We start from the raw sequence: 13,302 nt of genomic DNA, 5'->3' as shown, positions 1-13,302 counted from the left end.
AAAACACCTCAAGAGGGCACCAAACATTTGAAATTATACCCAATCTTAATACTCTCAAACAACAATCTGGCCTCTATCAGGTGAGTGAGAAGCTCCTCTTACTCTGAAATCACAACAATGTTTTATCAAATCATAACTAAATCTTTTTTGCAAGTGTGTTCTTTTAATTCATGTTGTTGAAAACTGGACCGACCTTTTATCACAAGCATGAAATAACACATTTGAATAAATGAGAAGGGTTTTCTGGTTCACTTCGTGAAGCCACTAACGAGAAAGAAATAGTTCTTTCAGTGTAGTTCTGATTTTATTATTGTGAAGTCAAAACTGAGTTAAAACTCAATATCACCCCTCTAGCTTCTCAAATCCAGAGTTAAACCGATAACAGAACATTTTTAGTGCTGAACCACACTGATGTAGGAAAATCTGGTCTTCTTGGTATTACTTTCTAAGTGTGAGAAATGCACGTTGCACTACTTTCATGGTACCACTAGAGGGACACAAAGGCAGCCAATTTCAGATTGTACATTCATGTGTCTATATAGACAAGGCACACACTGAAACCAGAAACGCCCCACACAGTGACAACACACAAGAAAGAACCCAATCCTAACTAGAACCACTGATATTTTTACAGTGAGACCATCAATCACGTTGCAACAAAGCAATTCAGAATGATACGGTTCTGATGTGTAACTTGAAAATATTGTCATTTCAGTACTGTGTCCATTTTCTAGATAGATTTCCTTGTTAAATGTCAAAATGTTTTATTAATGCGACTATTTTTAGATACATTTTGTGATTTTGTCATTGAAGATGATGTTTCAGTCCACTTATTAAAGATGATACTGCAGATGAATGCCTATAAACACCTTCTGGAGCTTGAGATCTTCATGTCAGAGACTGCGATGCGTTCAGACGATGGCTTTCCCTTGGTTTGATCAAGCACTTCGTCTATATTACACTGGTAACCCTGTGTTTCTGTGTTACGTCTCTCATCTATTCCATCCGTCTCATTTCTGATACATTTATTGCTTTTATGAATCCTTGAGTTCTTCATGATGCTACAGGAGCCCTTGTTCAAAGACTAAGCCTTGGTGGCCACTGGTCAAAGGTGAAGCCCAACAAGACTATTCTTATCACTGTGGCAATGCAAAACATTTTCACACAAACATCCTCAAATCTGGTGCTATATTCCCTCAAAGTGACTCATGATGTTGCAGTGATGTGAAGGTCAGACATGAAAGAGGAAATGGATATAAGAATTTGGCAACGCAAACCCCTATCACAGTTATAATTTCTTACATCAATATACTCCATTGCATTACTTTAAACAAGGAAATATATTGGGCTATGAGAGACATTTCATTTATAAAATTTAAAGACATATATCATGCATGATTAAATGTAATCTTAGCATAAATACCAATATTTCTTTTGCACTGGTACCCAAATAGTTAACTTTTTATTATATGTTTAACATCTAGTGCAATCCATAAACCAAGCCAGAAAATGCTGTATTATTCAAGAAAAAAACAAGTGGTTTTCTTTACACGCCTCAACCAAACAACTACTGATCACAGATATGATATTAAAGAAGGCCATGCAAATTTCTGTAAAATTATGAAAGCCACTCAAGATTTTGGAAAACACTGTGGCAATGTTTCCCCCTTTTTTAAATATACTGTATATAATGCAATACAAGCAGTTTTAATTCACAGATGTGTTACTTTCATTTGAATAAATTTGTAATTAATGTTTTATATAAAAATTGGTGAGTTTTGAACCTGATGTTTTTTGTTCTTTTGTAAAGACTTTCCTAATATTTGTCGATTGACTGAACTCACAAAGTTAAGTAAAATAGAAACGGAGCAGACGTCATTCAACTGAGCGACTGCAATCTAAAATCACTGACTTGTGTAAAGACTAATTTCTTTTGTATTTGATGCTTTGCCACATCATTTTTTAACTTTAAGCCCATTCAGAATTTTATAAAAGAGACAAGGTTTTTTCAGTGGTTGATTTGTCTTTTCAGATGAAAAAAAACTGTCTTATGGTTTTCTTTCTGATATGGAAAAGTTATGGGTCTCACACCGGTGTCTCCCAGCTTGTAACCTTGTAATCTCTAAACTGCACTTGACTTCATTTTCTTGTCTCTGCACAGTCCGTAAAAATTAAAGCAGCACTGATCATTCAAGATTTCTAGCAAAAAGAGTGTGGCATTCTGTGAAAATGTCAGCCCGAGTTGCCCTGCAGGGGAATGTTGCTGGTCCCATAATGCCCCACAATAGCCAATCAACTGTAATTGTAGCCTGGATTTACCGCGGCACCACCCTTGTCAGCCCAGGCGTCCTGGCGGACGGCCATTTTATTTTGCGAAGGCCTTAAATCCACCCCTGCAATTTCAAGTCTCCTTTCTGCAAACTCTCTCATCGACCTCTCTCACATGCATGTGCTAAAACTGGATGAGAAAGGGCTTTGATGTTGTTATTTCGGGAGTCCTCTCAGAATGCGTGGGACTCGGCCGCGCTACCCAGCTGGTGTTGCATCAGTCTTGAGTGGGTTCAGTCGAGAATTCTCCACAAAAACACCGATGGGGAAATTATTTGCTCAATATCGGATCTGCTTGGTTTGTAACGGCAGAAAACAAACAAGTTTACAAACCACATTTGTTGTAACAGTAATGACTCTAAGATAAGGCTGAGGCCTTATCGGCGTTACTTCATGCTGTCGTCCCAGCTCCTTATTCAGGATTATTTATGAATCAATATGTTGCATCCTAAAAACTCCTTTAGTAATCATGCTTTATCTCACCTGTACTTGCAGTTAAGTAAGGTTTCTAAATCAGAACCACATAACTCAGTAGTATTTTTAGAAATGTAAAAAATTATATGAGAGTAAACAAAATGCATTCTCAATATCTCAACATGTCACAGAGCTATCTCTTTTGCTCCAAGATAACAGAAAGTTAAATCCAAATGAAATCAGATACAGTAATGTCGCTGGTGAAAATGACACATTGCAAAAACTTCAAATTTCATTTCTTTTCTTTTCTTTTTTTGGCTGTCCTTGGCTCCCTGTAAACCCCTCCCTAATTCCATACTACTGTCAGAGGTTTCCCTGGGATTTGCAAGAGGAATGAGTCACAATAACCATTTAAAAGGCTTTCTCATTAACCAGACCTACCATCTCCATGTGCTGCGACTGGGCGACTAGGTGAACGACTGTTCACACATGTGGCGTCTGAGATGCATGTCATGTTGCTCTCTTGCTGTGTCCTGGTCCTGCTCCTGCCTTGTCCATGTTCCCCGGCACCCACATCCACGCCGCAGGACGAGAGCACCTCTGCAGCAGAACCACAGGTTGACTTGAAGCTGGCCACAGTAAGTGCATAATTGCATGAAGTGTGCTACAAAAGCTTGACTGTGTGTGTGACTTCATTTTTTTGGGACAATGCAAAAACCAAGGCAGTCTGAATGTGCTTCTGCTGCCTTGCTAGGATCCATGATTGCCTGCATGCACATTGAGGTAATGTTTTGTTGTCTCTGATGTTGTCAAGTTTGCTGATTCTTCAAGTATCTTTACATTCAATGTTCTCATTGCAGCTGCTTTTTTTCCCCCTAAATAAGCCAGTGTTTTTCCTTTGAAGTAAGTTGCCTGCTAAGTCCTCATTAAATGTGCTTTTGTGAATCGGATTCTGTTGCAATAAGGACTGTGCAAAAGATAGATGATGCTGTAAATTTGGCCATTAAAAGCAATGCAAATGAGGTCATTTGTGTAGAATTTATAGCTGTGCATAAATTATATTATGAAATCAAACTGCAAAGTTTTTATTGTAACACATAACTTATAATGCATGCTGCCTTGGAGAAAGGAACAACTGTATTTATTATAGATATAGGGCAATATTTCCTAGGTTTTGTCCTCAGGTACCCTTGCCCTGCTTGTTTATTCCAGTGGAGGAGGGAATGGGTGCTATGAAGCCTCTGCAGAGCCTGAGGATGACAACTGGAACATGCAGGGCAGAGGACCCCTTGAGGAAGGGCTTGAAAAAAACTCAGTGGCAACAGTATTTTTCGGTGTAAGATCTTTATCTGACACGGCTATTATTCCTGCTCCCAGGACTATCTTCAGCGGTATTACCATCTGGAAAGAGATCCTCTGGGGCGCATGAAGCGGAGCGGAGCCTCCTTCACCTCCAAAGTGAAAGACATGCAGATTTTCTTTGGTCTCAATGCAACGGGCATATTGGATTCAGACACGCTGGGAGTGATGGGGAGTCCGCGGTGCGGCGTTCCCGATGTGGAGGAGTACAGTCACATTCAGGGGACACGATGGAAAAGGAACGTCATCACATACAGGTATCAACTCTGGCCTTATATCATGCCTGATGATTCCGTTGCTGTCACTCGATACTGTCTTGGACCTGGTGTTAAAACAAAACAAAAAAAAACTAAACTAAAACAGCCCAGCTAATATGCAAACCCAACCAATTCTGAGCCTGGGCATGCTGAGCCGGCAAGCAATGAAAACAGGGAATAGCAAGTGCCAAAAATCGTTATGTCTAACAGACCTCTGGCTTTTGGGACTCCTGCCTGTGGCAGCTATTATGGGACCGCTACAAAGCCAAGCTGACCATACACGCTTGAACTTATGTAACACTGTCTGAAATATTCTGGTCCTGTGCAGACTCTCTGAAAAGACTGTCTTTGAGGCATTCCTGCACAATAAATGTATAATTAGGAACAAAGGAAGGCATTGTTTTAAAATGTAACAGTGGATTTTCAAATGGCCGTATAATCCTGCGGTTCCTGTTTTCTCAGCTTGCTACTCTGAGGTTGCTGCTATTTTGACATGAAATTGTGGTGTCAGTGCTTTTTATTGGCGTTAAATTTATTCCAGAGCAATCTTGTGTATTGACCTCTTGCATTTGTTGCAGCGTTGGCAGGTACACCAGGGATTTGACTCGCAGCACAGTCGACTCCCTGATTGACTCAGCCTTCAGTGTGTGGGCCAGAGCCAGCGGTCTGACGTTCGTCAGATTACACGGCCGCAACGCTGACATCATGGTGGAGTTTGTGACCTTTGGTGGGTTCAACCTATGTTTTCCTTCTGTAAAGCGACGGAAGGGAACTGACGAAAAATGACATTGTCAGCAGATAAATCAGCATATTGTGCAAATGTGAGAGATTTGGTCACAGCGTTGCTTGTGAACAAAATGTCAAACGAAGCAGTGATGAGGAATAATTTGTCATTTAATCTCACCTTTCACATGAATCGTGCTGTGTAGTGCATGGCGACTTGTATCCCTTCGATGGACCAAGAGGCACGCTGGCTCACGCTTTTGGGCCTGGGCTGGGCGTCGGAGGAGATACGCATTTTGACGACGATGAGCGCTGGACAGCAGGAGATGCAGGTGCTTCACCCAACAACACCGTACAGACTGTATAGAAATCCCACAAAGGCAACAACCCGATTTCTTTCTTCTTTGTGTTGCTGCAGGTTTTAATCTGCGTGTGGTCGCAGCTCATGAGTTCGGACATGCGTTGGGCCTCAAGCATTCTAAAAACCCAGAGTCACTGATGTTTCCAAACTACAGAACGAATCGACCAGCCAACCTGCTGTCCAGGGAAGATATAGCCAACATTAGAGCCCTTTACAGTAAATGTCTTTGGTCATCCAATATAATACTCCAGATGTGAGTAATCCTCTCATCTTCAATGAGATGACTCTATGATTGGTTTGCAGACCCGGTCCGAGTTCAGCTCACACCCTGGCTGCCCGGGTCGTTGTTCCCTCGGCTCATGCAGGACAGATGTGCTCCAGACATGACGTTTGATGCTGTGACTACTGTTGGGGATGCAACCTTCTTTTTCAGAGAACGGTATTTTGACAGATGTTTACATGCTCAATACAACTTTGAAGCAATTCAATAACATACACACTGATATTGTTTCTCTTTCTTTCCTCCACAAGATACCTCTGGATCAAACATAAAGAGCAGTACGACATCAAAGAGGGACCCATCTCCAACTTCATGCCCAAGATTGAAACAAGTATCCACGCTGCCTTCTGGATCCCTCGCAGATCCACTGCTTACCTCATTCACGGTAAATGCACAGTGCTGAAATCGCTCCTTAGCCAACGTGCATGTTGGTGATAATATTGCATATTTATTAAAAAAAAAAAAAAAAACCTGATGCCAGATGTTTTTGCAGGATCAATCTAATAATCATCCAGCAATCATGAGCATAACTTGAATCGTGTAACAACATGTGACACTATAAATCTCATGCACTTTTTGGTGATACTTAATCAGTAATTTTTTTTAAACAGTTTTTATTTGTTCTTTTACTCTTTTCGTAGAGTCAATGTTCTGGACAGTGAAAGGCTCTCTGGTGAAGGGAAAGCCCAGAGCTCTCACCCACTTTGGATTTCCTGCCTGGGTTCAAGATGTTGACGCAGCGGTGCACATAGTGAAAACAGCACGCACCCTCTTCTTTATGCATGACATTTACTGGAGGTGAGACAATCAGTAAGCAGTTCAGAGATAAAGCGGGTTTAAACCACAATTGCTCTGACTTGTATGCATGTTCACACATCAGAACATTTTGCTTCACTGCTGTTGATGATTTAAAGATTTTGGAGGGAAGTGTTTTTTCCCCATTTCTGCACCACAACATTGCAACAGTTGTGGTTTTTGTAAATGCATGCAACATTTGTGAGCAATGTAGAATGAATCAGATCAAATTATACTCTTTCTCTGCTCATTTGTGTTCTCAATGAAGTGCTGGTTAAAAAAAAAAAAGTTTAATATTAAATGTAGAAATAAATGTACAACACAGCTAGATCACAAAAGTTGACTCAGGTCTGACTAAAGGACTCACTCTGTCATTTGGATCTCACCTGGAGAGCAAACAGCTCAACTGGACTCCTGAGGTCTGATGACGAGAAAATAAAGTCTGACCCGAGCTTTCAAAGATGAGCGGACGATTGTGACTCACGATCTCTGACAAGCACTGTTTGCATCTTTTCCAGCTACAACGAAAACCGAAAGGTTATGGATTTTGGTTATCCAAAGTACATCAGTGAAGACTTTCCTGGAATCAACACTACAGTCAATGCAGCCTTTCACAAGGAGGGTGAGCACAGCGCATATTACCAGCCGTTCAAAATAGCTGAACCAATTACAGTTAATGTGCATCAATAAGTACAGTGTTTTACCTTAACGACAGAAAGAAAAATCTAATTCTGTCTTTTGCTTGAGGGGCGAATGGAAGAAACATTGTGATTAATAGAAGGGGAATGTTAACCTACATCCAGGATCAGCTGTTTCACTGCAGAACATGTGGTTTGCCTCTGCCACTCAAACTGTATAATTTGCCTCTTAAATTCCTTCAGATGATATGCTGTAATTTCAGCTGTGTGCCAAAGTGGATATTTGAGTTCAGAATTATACTCCTCATTGCAATCATCATGAAATTGTAGGCAACACAACATCCCAAAAGTGAAATATGTGAATGATTTTGCTTGCCAGTTGAAAAGCTAAAACTGTTTCTTTTTAACCCCAGGTTTCATCTACTTCTTTGTGGGACCACAAGTCTACAAATTCGACTACACCCAAAAGCATGTTGTTGGGGTTGAGACAGCAAATTCCTGGCTCGGCTGTTCAAATACTGTATGAAACCCATAGAATGAGGAAATCGCTTGGAAATCTTGACAAGATGATTTAAAAGAAAGTGGGAAATCACTGTGCACTTCAGTTTTTGAGTATAGTTTTATTTATCAGATGTCACCTTTTATCATAATAAAGAATTTGAATGTGAACTCTTTCCGTTTTTGTACTTTGTTGCGTGTTACCACTTGTTTTGTACAAAGTGTGGGATGCATGCAGTGCAACATGGTGCAGAGAGCAAATAAGGTTTACTTCATATGTTCTGCTTGTTTTGACTTGCTTAGCAGACAAAAAAAGCACCTCTGGTTTGTATACGATGAAACGCTTTGCACGCAGACGTCTTTCCCCATTACAGACAGAAAGCCCAGACATTTGCAGATGCCTGATTGAGAGGTTTTAACCGCAAAACCTCCTCAAAAGGGGGGCCCAGAGACCCAGCTGTAACTACCAGGATTGAACACTTTCGGGCCATGTGATTTCCTAACAAGTTCAAGAATACTCCCATATAAAAAATGTGAAGTCGGCTGCAATTGTGCATTTAAAACATGGAGTTGTTGCGGATGACGGTTTTGGGCTCTGTAATGTTGCTCTCGTGGAGTCTACCCGTCGCTGAGGAGCGGCGGCCGAGGCCCGAGGATGTGGAGCTGGCTGAGGTTTGTGGGCAGGTTGGACTTTATATGGAAACCGTGTTCTCTGGAATCAAATATTTAATTCATGTTGGCGTTAATACAGATTATATATCGTGTTAGTGCTTTTATCATGTGGTTTTGGATGTTCATTGTAAACTTTTTGAAACTGTGTCTTTAATCAAACGGCAATAACGTGTATTTGAACTCTTTGAGAAGGAAGCTTCGGTGTAAAAGTTCTTTGACAAACTTTCATTTATACGTAATAACATTGGCAATCTGTACTGTAATGTCAACATGAGCAGTTAAATATTTATAATATTTACTTTTTTTATGTTTGACTGCGAATGAGAATCTCATAATTATCTACTAAAAGCATCAAGTAGAATTATTCTATAGAAATGAACTCTGGAACAAACTGAAGGCTGTGGTGGATGAAAAATATCAGAAATAAGAGAAAGAAGGGATTAATATTTCAAAATGCTAACTATTTTGCAGTTGATTTACATAACCTTTGACATAGAGGTTTAGTTATTTATGTTTTGTCCTTTCACAAACAATGAATGAATGAAGAAACTATTGAATATTATTGCAAGACAAGTTTGCAGGTGCTTGAGAGGGAAATGATTTTCAGAAACTAAAATCAAGCCACTCTTGCTTATTTTATATCACAAATGCATTATAAAAAAAGAAAATACCAGGTTCAATCATGCATTCAATATATACCACATGGCATCCCACTAGCGATTTTACTGTATTGGAAACAGATTTTTCTTTGGAACATCTTTCCCGGACCTGAACTCCTCGTCTCCACAGGACTACCTGAGGAGGTTTTACAGTCTGAAGCTCAGAGGCAGAAATCAGCGAGAGATCAGGTCTGCTCCAGCCACGGAGGACAAGATCAGAGAAATGCAAAACTTCTTTGGCCTTAAAGAAACAGGACTCTTGGATTCTGACACTCTGAAAGTGATGAAGAAACCACGCTGTGGTGTTCCAGATGTGGACAACTTCAGCTTTTATCCCACCAGGCCGAAATGGAAGAAGAACACCATCACGTACATGTGAGCTCCAGTTTTACAATACTCATGTTATTGATTCATTTGATTTTTCTATTGATTTATTTCTATTTATTCAATTTTCTTTTGGCCTATGTGTGTAACAGGTGATGTAAAACTTGTTGGCATTGCATGCAGGATTTCCAGATTTACTCCTGACATGAAGAAAGAGGATGTGGAGAAGTCGTTTCGTTTAGCCCTGAAAATGTGGAGTGACGCAACTCCACTGAAGTTCATCAAAGTCAATCAAGGCCCAGCTGACATCGTCTTCACCTTTGCCCGCGGAAGTAAATCTGAAAACAAGTTTTCTTTCTAACTTGGACTGATAAGAAAGCAGAGCTTGTGCAGCAGCCTTTGATTTGACGTTTTTCTGCTGCAGTGCATGGGGATTTCTTTCCTTTCGATGGACCCGGGGGGGTGCTGGCTCACGCCTTTCAGCCAGGAGAGGGGATCGGTGGAGACGTGCACTTTGATGATGATGAAACTTGGACAGCAGCAAAGCAAGGTTTGTCATTTAATCATGCTCGCCATATTAAAATGTGCGATCTAGAAAAAAATGTTTGCCCATAACCAAGGTTTTTGAATCTAATGGTGAAAAGTTTTATCTTTAATTGAAATGAACATTTCTTAGAAAATTTTCCCTACTTGTTAATCACATTTGGAAGAAAACTAAATTTTGGATTTACTTTTGACAAATTGAGACTCTCTTGTATTGCATTTGCGACTACTGTATGAATTATGCCATCCATATTGTATAGTATCATAGGAATTGTATTATAAGTATGATATCATATTACATCATTCTTATTGTACGTGCAGAGTTGACCCATTTCACCAGCCAAGAAAAATCAATCAAAAAGAAAACTTAGATAACACACTCCATATGCGTTCAGGCATAATCAAAGTGTGTGCAAAATCTTCAAAGAAAAAGGGACAAGCTACCTCATCTGTTCCCTGCATGGCTCTGGAGATTCAGCAGCCTGATGGCTGAAGGAATGAAGGACGAGCCAAAATATGTTTGTCTTAATTGGTGCTGCCAAGAAGAAACGGCAGCCTGAGGGCAAAATAAGCACAGAGGAAAGGATGTGGTCCAGCGGGGAAATTATTCCCCAACAACCAGCCTCTCCCAAAGGGAATGTCAGTCTCTTTGCTGGACTGTTGCAGAGCTTCACAGCTGATCTTGCCTTTGACACACACAGACCATTAAAGAGACAAATATATTTAACTGTTAAAATGCTTTCAAGGATGCGGTTTTCAGGGTCATTCCTTCAATTCAATAAAAGTAGTGACAGCCGGTTGCTGTATTTCAGGTTACAACCTGTTCGCTGTTGCGGCTCATGAGCTCGGCCACTCACTCGGCCTGACTCACTCACAAGACCCCTCGTCCATCATGTACCCCACGTACAGACACCACAGCAGCACGCAGTACTCTCTCTCAGCAGATGACGAGCAGGGGATCCAGACACTGTACGGTGAGTACAGCGTGCAACAACTCACACAGAAAGACAACACAGTTCATAAACAATGTGTGAAATAAGTTCTCAAACTTCTTCTCAGGCAAGCTCAACAAACAACAGGAAATCAAGCCCTCCTCAGAAAAATGCAGCCCCAACTTTTCCTTTGATGCAGCGGCAATAATTGAAAAGGAGATCGTTTTCTTTCGGAACAAGTATGTATGCGATGCAGTGCATCTCCAAAGTTCTGGAAGTGCGACTGACTCTTGTTTCAACGCAGACGCATGTGGAGGAGAACAACAAAGTCGACGTATTGGAACCGGCTGCGGGACGGGATGATCAGCACATACTTCCCGAGCATCGGCGCTCACGTGGACGCAGCGTACGACATCCCCGCCAAAGGCGTGGCGTACATATTCGTCGGTAGGGTAATGGGCAGTGTCTCGCAAAGCACCTATTAGGCCCTGTCAGCATGACAAGGCCGATTCCCCGGTGCGAGAACACAACACTGCTGCCAAATTACAGCCTTGTGTAACTTTAAGTGTTGCAGTCCTTGCAAGAGGCTCATTCAGGTTGGCAGCGCTTGCGGTATGCTGCTGTTTTTTTTTTGTTTTTTTTTTCCACAGTGTCCCGAAATGTAGTGACACGGCTGTGTTTTTCCAGGTCGTAAGTACTGGGTGGTTCAGCAGCTTAAGGCGAAAAGTCGCGGCGGCTCCATCCACGAGTACGGCCTCCCCTCCAGCGTGCGACAGGTCGACGCTGCCGTGCACGTCAGTGAATATGGGAAAACTATGTTCTTCGTAGGAGAGTTTTATTACAGGTAATTCTTTGATTCTGGTTGTCAGTCATGTATGTTTGACATGACTGAAGGAAGTTCAACAAATTTAACTGAAAACACACATGTATGAAAGAACTTTTTGAATTTGTGTAATTTAATAACTTAGTTGTGTCCTGTTAGTTTTCCAAATCTCCATCTATTGTCTTTAAATTTCATTTTAAAGATCCTCATGTTCAAACACTATGGCGTTCAAATAAGCACAACACTTTTTACATAGGACATAATTTGTGAATTCATGACGAGCAAAGTGAATTCTGTTTTATAGTTTGATAGAAAATAACAAATAGTTCAATAACTGATAAACAACTTAATCCTGCATGGCCAGATATATTCATAATCCCAATAAAATTCAGAAAAAAGAACAATTAATCTATAATATATTTAAAGGCATTGCAAATTCTCCTAACAAATGGCTCTACGAGAGGAAACATTATGTACAGCGTTGTACAGCACTGTCTATATGATTTCTTATCTCTCTGATCTTATGTACTTTGCAATGTTTATACAATCTCTTATCTTATGTGCTATGCATCATGCTCTGTTTATATGATCTTTTATCCTTATATTTTGATCTTTATATGATTCTCTGCCACTGCGAAGTATCTGTGAAAAGCGTTATACAAATAAATTTTACTTACTTAAGAGAAAATAATTAAAATGTTTTGTTTTTACATGCCCTTTGAAAACATTTTCACACTCACAAAGTAAAAAAAAAAAGGTACAAACATGCATTTCTTGGGTCCGACCTCAGGTACGACGAACAGAAGAAAGAGATGGACCCCGGCTTCCCCAGGGTCATTGAAAGAGACTGGCTCGGAATCCCCAGGACGGTCGACGCCGCGTTCAAGTTGCACGGTAAAAACAAGAGAAGCCCAGTTTATGGTCGTCTATGAACTTTAAGTCAGGCACAGCAGCATGCATATAAAGCGCAACTGAAATAGAAGTTGTAATTTCTTGCTTTTACCATGTTTTGGTGGTAAACGGGTGGAATTTACCAGTCTCAGCACACCAAAATCACCATCTGACCCACTTTTAGGACAATGTTTCTCGTGGAGGCTGAAATAGGTCGACAACACAGAAATACTTGATCCTCCAACTAACTCACAACAGATATTTGGAACAGTTGATGATGTTTGAGCTTTGATGGCCTGTTGTTGTATGATTTGTTCTGACAGGGAGCATCTTCCTGCTCAGTGGGGCCCATTCCTACCAGTACGACTTCAGACAGAAGCGGGTGGTGAAAGTGATCTCAGGAAATAACTGGCTGGGATGCTGATTCCAGACTCACCTCTGGACTTTATATGATTGAAAAAGAAAATATTTTACATTAATTTGGTGCTAAATTAAGACAAATTGTACCTGTATGCATGTATTTTGTATTTTTGTGAAAGTACACAGGGCTGAGGAGTTGAAATGTGAGACTCCGTCGTGATGTATATCTTGTTTTGAATATTTTAGACGTCTTGTGTACTGAAATTGAATCTCACAAATCACATATGTTACTATGGAAAATTACTTCTACGTGATGTTTACACATTATTCTGAATATGTATAAATGGTTTGTATTTTATTAAAATGGACTCAATAAAATGAATAATGTTTGCGCATAAGCATGATTGATTCTGCTGTTTTTAATGTAGCTATTCAACGCATACGA

General features: G+C 40.4%; 2 protein-coding genes across 2 annotated transcripts; both read left to right on the top strand.

Annotated features, from left to right (window-relative positions):
* Positions 1–3,245: 3,245 nt before the first annotated feature.
* mmp20b (matrix metallopeptidase 20b (enamelysin)) lies at positions 3,246–7,681 on the top strand. The gene is made up of 10 exons (XM_030107661.1): positions 3,246–3,380; positions 4,120–4,358; positions 4,937–5,085; positions 5,288–5,413; positions 5,500–5,664; positions 5,746–5,881; positions 5,974–6,107; positions 6,364–6,520; positions 7,036–7,139; positions 7,569–7,681. The coding sequence occupies exons 1-10, from the start codon at positions 3,246–3,248 to the stop codon at positions 7,679–7,681; spliced, it is 1,458 nt and encodes a 485-aa protein (XP_029963521.1).
* A 536-nt stretch (positions 7,682–8,217) lies between these two features.
* On the top strand, positions 8,218–12,921 carry mmp20a (matrix metallopeptidase 20a (enamelysin)). The gene is made up of 10 exons (XM_030108139.1): positions 8,218–8,325; positions 9,115–9,359; positions 9,492–9,640; positions 9,733–9,858; positions 10,664–10,825; positions 10,911–11,022; positions 11,088–11,230; positions 11,471–11,627; positions 12,397–12,500; positions 12,821–12,921. Exons 1-10 carry the CDS (start codon positions 8,218–8,220, stop codon positions 12,919–12,921), a joined length of 1,407 nt encoding a protein of 468 aa, XP_029963999.1.
* The last annotated feature ends 381 nt before the right edge of the window (positions 12,922–13,302 follow it).

This window comes from Salarias fasciatus, chromosome 14 (genome assembly GCF_902148845.1).
Source record: "Salarias fasciatus chromosome 14, fSalaFa1.1, whole genome shotgun sequence".
Classification (NCBI taxonomy): Eukaryota; Metazoa; Chordata; class Actinopteri; order Blenniiformes; family Blenniidae; genus Salarias; species Salarias fasciatus.
Note: the sequence above shows the minus strand (reverse complement) of the source record. Positions and strands in the feature narration are given on the sequence as shown.